Source organism: Anser brachyrhynchus, assembly GCF_964034855.1.
Source record: "Anser brachyrhynchus genome assembly, chromosome: 7".
Lineage (NCBI taxonomy): Eukaryota > Metazoa > Chordata > Aves > Anseriformes > Anatidae > Anser > Anser brachyrhynchus.
Genome location: NC_137701.1, coordinates 3,056,390 through 3,072,528, shown reverse-complemented (window position 1 = coordinate 3,072,528; position 16,139 = coordinate 3,056,390). Strand labels below are relative to the sequence as shown.

At 34.2% G+C, this 16,139-nt stretch overlaps 1 protein-coding gene across 1 annotated transcript in view; it reads right to left on the bottom strand.

The window, feature by feature from the left end:
- Positions 1-3,160: 3,160 nt before the first annotated feature.
- The window catches only part of PGAP1 (post-GPI attachment to proteins inositol deacylase 1), a 34,212-nt gene continuing 21,233 nt past the window's right edge, over positions 3,161-16,139 (bottom strand). Inside the window, exons 19-27 of the mRNA XM_080599916.1 lie at positions 15,882-15,920; positions 14,713-14,806; positions 13,916-14,006; positions 13,513-13,710; positions 11,377-11,512; positions 10,165-10,215; positions 8,696-8,919; positions 8,227-8,331; positions 3,161-7,393 (exon numbers count right to left, since the gene is read on the bottom strand). Coding sequence (XP_080456042.1) covers positions 7,255-7,393; positions 8,227-8,331; positions 8,696-8,919; positions 10,165-10,215; positions 11,377-11,512; positions 13,513-13,710; positions 13,916-14,006; positions 14,713-14,806; positions 15,882-15,920 — 1,077 coding nt within the window. The 3' untranslated portion in view covers positions 3,161-7,254. The remainder of the gene's footprint in view (positions 7,394-8,226; positions 8,332-8,695; positions 8,920-10,164; positions 10,216-11,376; positions 11,513-13,512; positions 13,711-13,915; positions 14,007-14,712; positions 14,807-15,881; positions 15,921-16,139) is intronic.

Genomic DNA, 16,139 nt, shown 5'->3' with positions numbered 1-16,139 from the left:
GAAAGTTATGTATGTGTCTTTCAGTGATATAAGCCCTCCTAGCAAAAAAAAAATAGACAACTCCAATACCCATCAGCTAAATAGGGTGTTTTGCCCAACATTATGCTGTCTTTTGCTTTGGATTACTAGGCCTGCACAAGTTTTCTAGATTCACCATCATAAAAAAAGTCTTAAAAGTAGTTCTGCCCTCTCAATGATTTTCATACTAGTGTTCCTGTAGCCAGGATGTCAACAATGACTAGGATTACTGAAATATCATCAGCACAGAACAAAGAAGATCAAGTTAGGCAATTGGATCAATAGTTTTAAAAGTCCTAAACTAACATACAGAAGGAAGTAGCAGGGAAGACACAAAAATTGCATGTTTCTGTTGTTCCACAATAAAATCAGGATTATGACAGCCAGATTCAGATCTCCACAAAACAAAGTTAGTAACTTCTGTTTGTATCGCTGCAAACAGTGACTGTGATCACCTGACGTGAAGTCATTGTGTGTGCATTTTTAAATATCCACAGTCCAATGATAGTCTTTGAGATATGGCATCTCTAATCAAGAATCAGTCTTACTTAGTACTACTGAAAAACAATAGACTCAGAATTTGGGGGGCTTTATTCAAAACAAAAAATTCTATAGAGAGAACTAAGAAAAAAACAGAGGTCGAGAACTGGCTTTCCTAAGGTCTTCATATTAAAAATATATACTATATATTTATATTTACACATATGTATTTACTACATCAAAGCAGGATTTTAGGATCTTGAATATTTCTGTTTCTTTAATAAATTAAGAAGAACAGAATGCAGACACCTATTTTTTTCAATCTTTTCAGACTTTTATATATGAATACTTTCCCTAAAACTTGAAATCACTTATTCAAACTGCTGGAGCTTAAAAGCAAACAACCCCCACACTACACCCAAACCACCTTTTCGTCTCACACTGATGTAGATCTTGATATTCAACGGCTTAAATATTTTGCTTGAGCTACAGGTTTGAAGAAACTAAACAAAAAATTAGAATACTTAGACACACAGAAGTCAAGCCACATCTGAGACTAATTTTCCTTCCCTATTTTCCTTTTTGTCATAATAGAAAGACTTGAGAAATAAGTCACTAAAGCTTTCTGACTTCGAGTGGTGATTCCAAACCACAAGTACACCATGCTTCACATAAGTCTTAATCTCTGCAAATGCAATAAAAAGGGAGGAGGGGTCAAAAAATATTCTCCCCAAATCAAGTTTTAGTATGATCCTCACAAATATTTTTGGTTGATTTCAAAAATGAAAAATAAGGCTACAGAAGTCTACAGGCTACGGTTAGAGTGTATTAATTTGCTGGTTTAAGGCACAGGGTTTGTTTGTTTCGCTTTAGAAAGCTACAAGTTTCAAGCCACAGTGAGGAATTTCACATTTCAATTTTGATCTGGCACTCTAATTATATATGTCATGTCTACTTTTGCAGACTTCTGTAAAATATTTCAGTTGTTACTTACTCAAGTCTCCAATACTCTGTTCACACTCAAAGCAACACAAATGGAAAATACGAAAGCCTGAGTTGATCCCAGAAGAGTGCATTTAACATTTAAAAAAGCTAAACATCAAAACACTTGCATGCTTGACATATGCCTTGAAAGCATTTATGCAGTTGGAGGAAAAATAAGTCTTTGCTGGTATTTCAACAAACACGCAAAACTTCAATAAAACAACAGTCCGTAGGACAGATGCTCTGTATCTTTACTATGTCATTTCCAATGCCTACTGTTACTGTAAAGCCTAAATTTTGTGCTACAGCAGAAGGATACTGCAAACCAAGGATAGCTGTGTATGGAAGCAAGAACTGGAATGATGTGCTGCAAAATAACAGGTCTGTGTGCCATACCCGGATTTTATAGACACAAGATAAGCTCTGATACTACACACTTCTTACAGAATTCAAACCAAAACCCATCAATAACTGCAGAGAGTATATGTTTACAAGATTTGTTCATGAATATATGAGTTGCAAAAACCGTATGCATGTAAGAATACAGAATGAGACTCTAAATCTTAAACCAAATTAAGGTCAAAATATCACAAGTGGGACTGGTTTCCATACTCAACACAGTAAGCACATATTTGAGACAGTTATATGCTGAGAAACCTGAAGAATTAAAGTGGTGGGCAGATTTACTTCAGTAAAAGCTATAGAATTTTCTCCCTAAATACTTTATTTCAAAAAGCAGTAATGTTTAGTAACAAGATGAAATGTATACATTTTAATCTTTTAGATAAAGATAACTGTCCTGATTAGAAGTTTTGAATACATTCTTCCATAAATATGAAAATGCATCAAAATATAGGTTTTTCAAATAAGCCTTTTAAACACTTAAGGGATTGTACTATGAATACTAGCTGGAAGTTCTAGCTCTATGAAAAGGTAGAAAAATTATTTTACTTTAACATAAATACTTATTTTTTCCAATTGTCATTCCCTGGCAAACATTTCCAGAGGTATATAACAGCAGCACATAGCTTTAGGGACAGAAGTATGTTTCTGCTAAAGGAATGGCGATGAAAGTTTTGAAACTATTTACAGTACAGTGCTAAGTGCTTATAAAAGCTAGTTTGATTGTCTTCCAAAAAAAGAGATGTAAAAAGTCAAACCTGAAAACTAAGTGGCTAACATTCACAATGAAATATAAAAGAAACAGTAAGAATTCAGTCTGTTCTATAGCTAACAATTTCCTAGTGGCTTAGTGACTTAAAACAGCAACACAATTAATGAACAGACACCATAACCACCTCCAAAAATATTTTCAGTAGCTCTGATTATTGATGGTCTATAAATAGCTGCTCTATTTCTGCAGTATAAACAAGACTTTTGTCTTGTCTTCTGTACAATTACTGTCATTCAGTACTCTAGGTTCTTCTCCTTTGTTTGTTTGTTGCTTTTTTTTTTTTAATTCCCCTTCTGATAGCTTATAAAAACATAAGAGACACATAAATAATTCTTACTTTGAATGCATCCTGAGATACAAACCAGAAAATGTTTGTTTCACATTTTTGTCTTGTTTATCATAGTGCTCATTACTGGATTGACCTAAACTTTATCAGCTTGATCAAAAAGGCTTCTTAAATGTTTAAATTTATGCACAGGCACATAATTAACTTTATTTTTTAACTTTAATTTTCTGTTCTGTCAAGCACAGAAGTAGATATATCAGATTTCAGGAAAAAAGCCAGATGACAAGTTTATAGCCTTGTTACTGGAAAACAGACGGAGAATTCGACTTCATATCAAATACCAACCAATACAACAATCCTTTTTGCTTGTTTTAAGTATCAATGCATTGTTTTGTTTATTCTCTAAAGCATGACTCTTTAAAGGTAGCCCGATCAGGGTGACTTTCAACATAGTTGAAAAACTCACTTATGGGCAGTCTCCATTCCTTCTGCAATATGTTACAATTACACTGTTCAGGTTTTTTTGTTTGGTTGGTTGGTTTTTGGCGTGTGTTTTTTAAAAACTTTGCAAATGAATACTTAGCAATAAATTGCTATATGTATCGTCTCACTCAAAAGAAATCAGAGCAGAACTCCAAGTTTTACAAATAAAATTAAATGGAATTCCAGTTACTAAACAAAAAAGAACTATCAGACATTTCATATGATGCAAAAATGTGACATACTCCAACTACCTTTTAAAGGAAAACTGAAAATATCACCTTTGGTAATTCCAGTTAAGTGGTAACACTTTTTCTATACCATACAAATATAGACCTTTATGACCCGATAGCTACAGGTGTAGCTACTATTATTGCAGAGTCACAAGACCGTGAAGAAAATCCACGTTTGATTACATCAACCAAAAAAGATTAGAGACTTCAAGAGGAATTCAAGTTATGGGGATCTCACTAAAAGATTCTCATTAAGTCTCTCCCCTACCCCCACCCTCCCTCTCAAAAGACTTTGCTGTACAATTAGTGACATTTGGTGGTCTACTTTCATCTCCTGTGGTGGTGGTGGTGTTTTTTGTTGTTATTTATGTGTGTGTGTGTTTGTTGTTGTGTTGTTTTTTTTTAACTCCTTCTCTGATAGCTTATAAAAACATACAAGCCACAAAAATAATTCTTCTTTTGAATGCATCCTGAGGTACAAGCCAAAAATTGCTTGTTTTACACACCATAATCTCCATCTTAACATGCTGAACATCCACATGGATAAAGTACAGTGGTTTTGTGAAATTAATACCTCAACTTCTGAAACGGAACAGAACAACAAATTTGGAGTCTGCATGTCAGCAGGGATCCTCCCTTACAGAGCAGAGTTCTAATCTATCACAGAGTAGTCTGTGCCTTCTCCCACAGTCTAGATAAAGTTCGAAGAATAAACAGAAATTTTGATTTAAATGTATTAAGAGACATTCCAATATATTTCCCAAAAATTGTTTTATAACCAAAGCCTACTCAAATAAAGGGTATTTAGGTAATACCTACACTTCCTCATGCAGTCAATTAAAAGTCCTTTCAGTGGGTTAGTCTACATTTCTGCTCAGATTGTAAAGGTGGATGTGGCAGAACTAGAAATTTGCAGAACAGAAGCCTCCTCTCCAAAAGGAAGATCATAGTATTTACCTTAAAAACAATTTTAGACATTTATAAAATCTTTTCATTCATCCTCTCTTAGAACGGTATGAATTGTCCTCTGAACTTGTCCTAGTACCTTCAATGATTATACATGGAATCCAACTGTGATTAAAAACCTAATCTCTTGAACAGCTAGTTAGACAGTCCACAATCACTGCAAAATCCAGATGCACATCTCTGAGAACACAGTTTTCATCAAGCAAATGACACACAAAGCACACAAAATCCAAACTAGCAATAAGACTTCCCCTACTTCGCCCTCTGAAGCTAAGTACCCTCTGGAAAGAGGAGCATTAACAGAGAAGTGATAAAGTCTGGGATCTCAGACTAAGGATTACATTTTTTCTTTCCTGCCTCCACCTTGAAAATCACGTAGGAATCACTACCCAAAATTCTGTAACCCATTTCATGAGGAGTCTTAACAACATCAATAAAATTCACAGCTTAAAAAATACCATTAAATGAAAAATTTGGTGCTATTCTATGCTGCTGTAATTCAGCATGTTTCATGCTGTTGGATTTTGGAAGCTATCAAAGTTGCTACATGCTGAGACTGTTTCCTCTCCTTATTGTATTATTTTATTCCACCAACAGCTCCAAAAAATGAGCTTGTGCATGAAGAGCTGATTAAGATAGCAAACCAAAATCAGAAGTAAAATACAATAAATACCAAGTAAGTAAGTAAACACAGTAAATACCAAGTAAGTTTGGCAAGTAAGCCAAATTGATCATGAAGACCAAGGAAATGATCTTCCACAGAAATCAATCTTGCACATTTCACAGACAGCCTTTTACCAGCCCCAGAGCAGTTCTGTCATTGTTTTTCACTCACAGCCACTTGAAAGTACAGAAACTACTCTATTCTTCTATGTCTGAACAGTAATTTTTAGGTTAAATCAAGCTACAAGTATATATAGACAAATTATCCTTTATACAAATACTGTAGCATATATTTGGTTAGATAGTATCAGGATATAACATATTGAGTTAACTTTTCTGATTTACCAACACTATGCATAATCTAACCCTTTGATTAAAATGTTAAGACTGGAAGACCAGCACAGCAATTACTGACACCAGTGACAGTGGTTTGATTAGCTACTAGTAACCTTTTCAGTTAAAGCAGTTTTAATGACTTACCGATAGCTTGAACTGCAGACTTGTTTATAAGGTGACAAAACAAGTTCATTGTGGAAAGTCTGTGTGAATTAATAAGTCTTTCCAGCCAGCTCAAATGAATTGACCCTAAGAACAAGCTAGAAGTAACCGAGGCACTTTAGGCAAGAACAACAAGATACAATAAAATCAATGTGTCAGGATCTACGGCTATATTAAGAATATACTCAATTGACAGTAGGTGGCAGATTTCCTGGTATTATCCATACAAAGTAATTAAGCTGGTATAATATTTTCATATGAAGATGACAGATAGCTGTCTCCACTATCTGAGATAACACAGAAACAAGTGCTCATCTCTACGCAGAATCAATACTTCATTTTAACCTAATGGTTAGTGTGATTTCTTCTGCAGGCAAAACACGTACCCAGGAGATGGAATTCCTTACACACAGCTATTCTAGGCATTGTTATAAATGGCAGTCACTGTAGCATCTAGGCACAAAGATAATACTTTACGCAGAGCTAATAATTATGGTCAGTATTTGCCACTATTACCAAGAGTTCGTCCACACGAGGAAGTTAGCACAGCATGGCAAGGCATGAATTTACATTGTTGTAACTTAACTATTCCATATTAATTTACTGTATGGACATTTACTATAAGATGACTGATTCTCCATTTATGATAGGAAAAAAAATGCCTTGCCTACCTGTAAACAGTGCAATATAGCAACTGCGCTGTAAACTCACACCATACCTCAACACTTGCTAGCTTCTACGTATGGACAGAAAAAATTGGCAATGTTTTAAAACAACATTAGAACAAATTGTTTATGAATCTGCTGAAATCCTTCCTGAATAGAAAGCTACACAGGGTATTGTTGCTTTTTCACTCTCACAAAAAGTAAAATGTATAAGACTTTCAATAATCTCACAAATGTTCCACAGCAACTGAACAAATACTTTGATAGAAATAGCAGTTCTATAAAAGCAGTACATTCTGGTTTGTCTAGACACAACTGTGACAGCTTTTAAATGTAGCATAAAATGATTAAAAGTATACTTGGCTGTGTAGTTTTTGTGATAGTCACAGTGTGCTTGAAATTTACTTAGTTTTAACCAGCATACTTTAGACCTGCAAGATACACAAGTTTAGGACACGCACTGCACAGCATACTGAGTAAAAAAAGTCTGTTTAAACAAAGAAGTATAGTGAAATATCAAAGTGTCTGCAAGGCAAACAGTATTGATGTTATACTAATAAGATTTATGTGCTTACACACACACACATTGTTAATTCACTTAATTTTCACAGTCAGGAAATAAACACCATGAAAAGCTTTCTAAGCAACACGAACAGAACTATAAACTTTTTGTGAAGTATTCATGGTTCTGTCATCTTTCCCAAATAATCCAAATTATCATGTTAATCAAGGCATTTCTTTGTTGAAATTTACCCCCTTTCAGAATTACTTTCTAGGCTGCAATAGTCTTCTTATGTATAACCAATGTTACACAAGACAACATAGTACATGTAGAAGAAGAGAAAAAGTTAAAAAGTGGGGTACTTTGTATAAATGCATTCGTCCAAAAGCCAACATTGCAACAGACAAAGGGAGTGGAACTTTGGCTGCAATCTTCAAGAGTTTACTGTAAGAATATAAAGAAAAAAATGCCATTTTTGTACTCACACATGCAGAAGGAGCAAAAAAAAAGCATATTTAATTTTCTTCTGAAAAATAATTTTTTAGATTTCAAAGATTTGCTCTTTTTAAACAGAATATGTAAGTTCAGTGGAAAATAGTGATTTATAAGCAAGAGAAATTATGCCAGAAGACTAATAAAATGTCTATTAACAATATCCTTATATTAATTTAAAAATAAATCAACTGTAACACAAAGGTGTAATGTATTAAATCATTCGAGTTAACAGGTACTGGTCAAGAGAATAAGCTACATTATTTATTATTAGTAATCTTTCATAGGACACAGACTAACTTTTAGGTCTGAGGAAGAAATGCACTATCTGTCAGCAAAAACAAGTGCTCAAAACTTCTTAACTCAGCAGAAACCACATTACAGGCATGTTTTTCAAGTGTGCCCATAAGGGAGCATTGTAAGAACTTATCTACAGTGGTTTCAGATCCACTTTTCATTGTAACTTCCAGATAATAACTTTTAAGATGTATTAGGATTCTGTAACATTTAAAAAGATTCAATGAGTTGTGAATGAAAAATTCATAGTTAAAGAAGTCTTTATACGACTGATTGTTTAGATAGTAATATTTCATTTAAGTCTATATGATAAACACTGGTGATTTTCTTCACTTAGCTGAACTACAGGTCATTCATATACATTTTACCTAGTACTTAAGATTTAACCATATGAGTTTATGAATTTCTGTGTAGGCTGAACAATTACATCTATGTGCAGCACAAATTAAGAAAGAAGCAATAAACAAATGAGAACTGGGCTACAGTACCTTGATTTCACTTCAGAAGTACTTGAATTCATGAGAATTTCTAAAATGCATACAAGGATAATAGCTGTAGATCTACATGGATCAGGATCAAGCCTAACATTGTACCTGCAAAAAAAGTGAATTAGTTTTATGAGCACGTTATTTTTAAACTAGGCTACCAAATAAAATCCAAGGTGGAAGCAATGATATGCTAATAACAACATACATGTCATGTATATGTCATCATAAACTGAATATGAATCACTTCTGTTTCATTACTTCTTGCAACATACCATTTGGTATTACCTCTTAACATCTACTTATATTGTTCTTTCCATGCAATCTAGCTTTAGTTACAGTTATAGTTAACTGAAGTCTTTCATGCTGTAAGGTACGTAAAATGAAGAAAAATCCAAGCATTTGCAATTGTGACTATCTTCCAAGGTTCAGATTCTTTTCTTCCACCCTTACTGGCAATTTAAGAAATTACCTGAGATTTTTAAACCAGTAAACTAAAGATGGCAGGTTCAGCAGCACAATCCATGTGAATAAATAGAGAATTGTAAGATGGATCTTAAGACTGTTAACAGTTTCAGCAATTGTCGTACTATTGGAGAGAGATTGTGTTGGTTCTGAAGTTAAGTCTATCAAACTTCGGTTTTTGACCGTGTGTGTACTGGAGTTCTGTGAAGTTTCTTTTGAGCAGTCTGAATCCTGAAGATAAAAGACAGAAACCATAAGAACATGTGCTGGCTTCTAAGAACCCTAAGAAGGGAGCAGGAGGGAAAAATTGTCCCTACAGTAGCATATGAACTCTGATTCAGGAAGAAAATTTGCAATTTATCCCTCAAAAAAGCCATCAAAAGCAGAGTTCAGTAGTTCAGCTTTAAAGCATCTAGATTTAACCAGCAATTTCTCTTACACTAATAGTTTGTGTGTCTTTGGAAAAAAAAAAAATGGACAGTGGAGATACTCTGACACCACTGCAGTGAGAAAAATACCGACTTCCTGGAAGGAGGAAGAACAGAATAAAAGAAATAATAAAGCATGTGGGTGAAAATCACATAATCATTCATGGAAAAAATATACAGGAGGTAATGTAACTGGGAGTAAAACATTAACTGTAGGAATGAATAACAAAGATAAACGAGTTGGTAGATGATAACTTCCAACGACAGAAAAAAATACAAATGAAACAAAGATGATGTGGATATGAAAGAAGAGACGGAGAAAATTTAAAAATAAACATAAATAACACCCCAAAATCCCAAAGAAAATTATCAATAACATTTCCTGGCTGACTACTTTTTTAACCGTATTTTACAAAAAAAGAATGAGTAGTCATCATATGTATGCATCCACACACTTGCACTTCAGATCCTATATGTTAAAGTAACTGAAAAAAAGAAACAAAATTCACATTGCATGAAACCCAGCAATATTTTGCTTCTTCACTCCTTTTCAAATAGTTCCCAAGTTACTGGAATCTTAATCCATATCCATCTAATGAGTAATATTTGTCACCTCCTGATTAAAACAAACAAACAAACAAAAAAACCTCGAAACTCCACAAGCTACCTATCTGGAAAAGATAGTATACATTATTATTAACATAGTTTATATCTAGAAAAAAAGTTTATTTCTTTAGATAAGGCATGTACCAAAACTCAGACAAAAACCTGTCATTCTGGTATATCTTTAGAGACTAAATATTTCTCCTAAAATGTCTTCAGTCAAGTTTGTACTGCAGTGATCTTCAAAAGTGAATGCAGTCACCATATAGGATACTTGTGTCCTGGCTTTTCTTTCACATCATGCACACAGTAAGTAAATTCCACAGCCACCCGGTCATCACGACACAACTCAATACTGTCATGGCAAGATGATAATTCATAATGCATGGGGCTTGCCAAACAATTTTTGGTCACTTAATTTTGAAGAGAAACAGGAAATACTCACCCCATTTAGCGTGTTTTTTTCTGCTCTTACATTCACATGTAGTTGTATTACCTGTAAGACAGACCATTTGGCTTTTTAACTAATGTTGCTTCACATGATAGCTGCAGTATACAAGAATCTTGGGCTAATTATTTTTTGTCCTTTTTTATAGATTGGTAATTCTAGGGCCCCAATGGAGCTGCAATTCAAGAACTCCCTTCTAATCAGCAACATCCAAAGTGCTCTCTTAAGGAAGGGTTTCCAAGCACAGAGGGAGAAGTTGAGCTGGTCTGCTTCCACTGTGATAGAAAAGGAATACCAGTGGAAAATCTGCATATTCCTTACTTCCTCTTCCTCTTGATAATTCAGTTTTACTTCCCTTCTGTAAAAACACACATCAGGCCACACAGGAGAAGTCCCATGTCAGAAATTTACTGCAGAAGTGGAAGCAGTGTCAGCATGGAAATGTCCTTCACAGGGTAACTGTATGTCACAGGGAGTTGAAAGAGAGCCCTGTTCTTCAGGCCGTGCTTTCTTCTGCCACATACCTTCTTCAGACCACCTGCAGGCTGCTCCACTTTGTACCCTTAACTCCCAGATGCATGCTCCCAAAGCTTCCCTAGTAACTAAGTATAGTAGCTGTTTTAGCAGCTATATAACCATCGGGTGAATCAGATATCTAAGTTAGATGAGTTAGATGCTCTGATGCAAAGAAGACCATGGAAACTGAATAGCAGGGACTAAATATGGATCCTTGTGGCACTAGCCAAGGGATCAAATTAGACATACAATAAAGACTGTCCTAATTCTACAATTTGTCCATTTTCCTTCCTTTTACTTCATAAGGATTTGTGAAGTCTTTAAAATAAAAAAGTATTCTACAGAACATTCAAGGATCTTCTTTCGCTACAGCATCTGTTCAAGGGAGCCATTTGATTTTATAACATGACATTCATAAGAAAAAAGTGCAACTATACAAATTATTGTAGCAGGCGTATAGGACCATACATTCCTTTGAAAAAAGTATAATCAAAGCAACAAAATAATTCTAAACAGTGCGAGATCGAAAGTCTGATGAGTTCAAAAAAGACCTATTTCAAGTATGCGAATAACAACATTTCTTTAAAGTATGAAAAATGGTAACCTGTATTTTTGCTTTTAACACTGGGTTAGATCAAAGCAGATGAAATGTTGACATTATGTACATATCTGGAATGCTTAGATTTTCAGTACCTTAAACAAGTATTGAAGATAGATAATGAATACAGCCAGTGCACCACAAGTGGTCCAGCTAACCAAAGCAAGAGACCCCATCACACAGAGTCTTCTGTATGTAAACAACTTGTTATCTTTTTGAAGCACGGTAGGTCTTAAAAAGCAAACAAACAAAAATAACCCTAATGTTATACTTTGTAGTTTTCATGTTGTTACCAGATATCAAAGAATAATTGTTTCATGAATGACTCGAATAATACATTGGTCCTGAATATTGATTAAACACCAGAAAAATAAAGTTCGATGAATTTTAATATGGACACTAACTGCTATGTAAGCTACTTTGCAAATAAATTTATCAAACAAAACCATCTCACACCTTCCTGTATGTCTGTAACCAATACATTATTAGTTGTTATTAGTCTCTAACTAAGACATTATTTTTACTTCATTTGGGGAACGTAAAGGATACATTGAGGAACATAAAGCATTAGATTATGCTATCTCCAGATATGCATCAGTCAGTAAGCTCTTCTGTGGAGCCCAAGAGAACCAGAACCATATTCTTACAACTGCACAGTTGTACTGCAGAGTGACTCCTACTACAAACGTTACTACACTGCAGAGATCAGTGATAGCACAGCAGCGATCAGTGATAGCACAGCAGCATACAACGAGTCTGCAAGACTCATTTTGTGACATTCTTCCCAAACAGGGGTTTCTGCTTGCTCACAGTTTCAGAGAGACAGAAAATTTTATTTTAAGTCTCTGGATTCCAGCTGAAATGACTAAGAGACAAGTATGAATCTGAAATGACAAAGATGAGCTGAGAAGATACGAAAATCAAGGGAACAAGGTGGTGAGGAAATGCAATGGAAAGGTGAAAGTCCGTAACCTCTCGGAATTTCACTGAACATTCCGATGTTAAGACAGTGAAAATGGGAAAAAGCGTTATTTGGAAAATTTTAAAAGCCTTCACAACAAATTTTGAAAATAACCACAAGGAGAAGGGTACTTGGCAGGAACAAGGAACTCCACAGGCAGCTAGTGACAAGTTCTTTGCTGCTGGCTATATCAGATCTTTTCAGAAGACTGAGCAAAAGCCAAGCGAATCCCATATACTTTAGATATATATATATATATATATATAAATATTTATTATATATTATATTATTATATAAATATTTTATATTATTATATATAATATTATATATTATATATATATATTTTTTTTCTTCAAGAAATTCAGGACTGGATCAGAACCTGTGTAAGGTATTAAAATTCATTACAAAGAACGATCTGACTTACAGGCACAAAACACAAAATCTAATTTTCCTGCCTCTGCTCAATACATTCTCAGGGGAGAGTACAAATTGAGCTAAAAAGCTTAAATTTAGTATGAGTAATTTCAAAACTTAGAAGTTGCTCACTTCATCACTTATAACTAAATGTCTTAGCATTCACTATTATTGATGAATAAGATGGCTGAGAAAAAATAGCTCACACCACACGTATTATTTGATAGAATAAGACCAGAAGTACTAGTGATAAAGAAAAAGTTCATTTGGTAGATATTTTCTGAGCAAAGAGCATCCCAACTAATTTTCTGGAGACAGACCGAATTAGTTTTCTATTGGCTGAAATCTAGATGAGGACTTTCATCAGTGTGAGAACAGTGAAATCACCAAATTAGCTAAGTATATTATCCAATTTCAAATTTACTCTTTCAAAAACTTTTTAGTTTCCATTCCCTTTTTTTTTAATCCCCCTTTCTTATCTCACTACTCATCTGTACATACAAAAACATTCCAGTATTCTTAGACACCATCTGTAAAATTCATCAGCTGCTGAAAAGGAAATAGTTCAGTTGTGTTCTTTCCTCCAACAAGCATTCCTCAAAAGCAAACTGTAAACTTTTATTGCAGCTGATGAAGGAAAGATGCCATTTAAGTTCCCTTCTGGAGATGTTAAACAAGGAATATAAGGCTATTCTGATATTTCATTAATATTTAACACCAACAAACTCAGATGTCTAAAATCAAGTATGAACTGTACTGCAGAATTTCATTTACCCAACCATTCATGCTGAAGCCAACAAAATGAATGTTGCAGTCATCAAAAGAAGCATAATTATAGAACATAAAGTTGTTTTACCTAATCAGAATTAACCATAATGTAGAGAAGAGTCTCAGAGATGCAGAGAAAAATACTCCACTCCAGTAGGCAATGCCTGTCCCTAAAAGAAATAGAATCAGGGACACAAGGGGGAACCATACGTCCTGACTACTCAGTACAGCAGCATCCACCTCTGGCAGCGAGAGTGAATCCCGTATCTCTCTAAACCAGTTAAACCTGCCAAAAACATGAAAGCAGTGTTACTTAAGACTTTGACTTGCCATTACGGTAAGACATATCAACTCTTACTACATCCTTTCAAAGAAAATGTCAGGTGTTCACAACGAACACAGAATAATAATCCTCCCACCAAACCAAGTTTCAGAATTCTGAAACTTCTGTTTTAGAAACCGCTTTAAATAAATAAATTATGCAAACTTACCCCTGCAGAAACACAACAATGCTTATAATAGGTTCTACTTTGTAGGGTTTAGCTGTTCTAACTAGTTCAAGGGAAAATTCTGAACACTGGCCTAGAATCAAGAACAGAAAGTACCTATAATTATTATTTTGTCGTGAACTTTAACAAAGATTATCCACAACAAAAAGTAAATTCAGTCAAAGTTTTGAAAGTTCACTTTAAAACAAGATAACCACGTCTTATGACAACACTAAGTCAGCACACTCCATCATGGTTGGACTTCATAATCTTAAGGGTCTTTTTCAACCTAAATAACCCTGTAATTCTATGATCATCAAGGGCCTTATTCACTGGATCATTCATATCCAGGTGATTTGACACAAGAACTTCTAGAGCAATTAGAGTTTGCTACAAATACAAACCTGAATTTAAATGAAAATGCTATTTGTCTTAAGTCACTTGTAACAGTCAAATCTCATCTTTATGCAAGATTGAGGTGTTCTGTGCATAATAACAGTATGTTTTAAACTTTCACAAGTGTTTTTAAGTAATTTCTATTAATATTAAAATTCCATGCAACACACCAACCACAGAGTAAAAAAAAGGAAATATTCTGCTAGCACACAACCTTGGAGAACTACTAGCAAACAAAAATGGAAGCTGAAGAGCATAGAAAATTCGCCCAAGTTCAATGATACTTAGCTTCAATGATACTTAGCTTAGAAAAAAAATCACACCAACTAGCTAGCCTTTCAACAGTAAATTGGATAAGTAATTTCTATAAAAACACTGGAAAAAATATTTTTCTAGAAAGCTACCTGTTGATATCAATGTGTTCAGTTGTCCTCCATAGGTAAGGAGAATATTAGAAACAACATAGACAGGAAGAGCACCAGCATGGAACCTTATTATCTGAAAGACAGGATATAAGAATAACTTGCAAACATATACAAAAGATTATCACAAAACCAGCATGAAAATGTGACTAGAAAATCTTTCCTAAAAGATGAAAATACATTTTCATTTTCATGGATGAGTATTTGATAACCAGTATTAGCAATTAGTATTACATACAGAAAATATTTGGATCTCTCATAAATGGCAACTCAAACGTGTTTTAATAAATGACTAAATTATAAATGAAAGCTTTTTTTTTTTTCAGTCAAGACAAACGTGAAAAGAATACAATAGCATGTTAGTGGTGTTTCAGTACAATATATAAACAAACCCTAAAAGCAAAAGGCCACTTTTGAAGCAAAACTTGTATATACTTAAGTACCCTTTTGGCAAAGATTTTTCAGACTTAATTTCTTGTATATTTCACTTGGCTTCCACTGTGCCAAGTCATGAAGTGATATCCACCTATATACAGATATTACAGAATCTCTTTTCAAATGGTAACAAGATGAGAAATCCTTGATAGAAATGCACGTATTCAAATAAAGAAACTTGCCAATAATATTTCAGCACCATACATCCATGCTTGGGAATTACATTACTTTTTAGAATCAGAAAACTGCAGATGGCTAGTCTATTTTTATGCCAACGTAGAAAAGTATTCTTCATTGATAAAGAAAGAAAAAATATTTAAAATGGACATATAGATCTTCCCCCCCTTCCCCCGCAAACCTTGCAGTTGATGCCAAATGTTCTTTTAAAGTTTTAACAGTATTGACTTTCCAGGCAAGAAAGTGAAAATGACCTACAGTGTCATACCTCTATAGATACTGGGATAACTACAAAGCAAAATGCTCAACATTTACACCAGCTCTTTAAAGCTAGAATGCTTTTCTATTCTGAAAATGGATGCCTGGCAAGGTATGGGATGGGATGCCTTACCAAGTAACAAGTTTTTAACTGGTTGTTGAATAATGCTTCTCTTGGCATCAAGAAGGGATTTGATATGCCATAGTAGGGGTGGCAGGAAGGAATAACTTGTATAGGGACTGATACAAAAAACAAAATCTAGTATTAGAAGATTTCTTACTTGCCCAAGAATTTGTAAAAACGATGTCTTCAGAATTACCTGCATAAAAATTAATATTTTATTGAATGTTATTTTGCACAATAGCAAGCAAATAAAAATACTTTCAAGAAGCCAATTTAAGTATTAGAATACAGCAATCCTGTAGTTAAAATGCACAACAGCTTACATCCAACTACTTTTCTTAAAAACATATAAAGTTTTGCTTAAATGTAAGTCCAACTTCCACTAGTTCTCTAAACTTTTAAAAACACTTGTAAC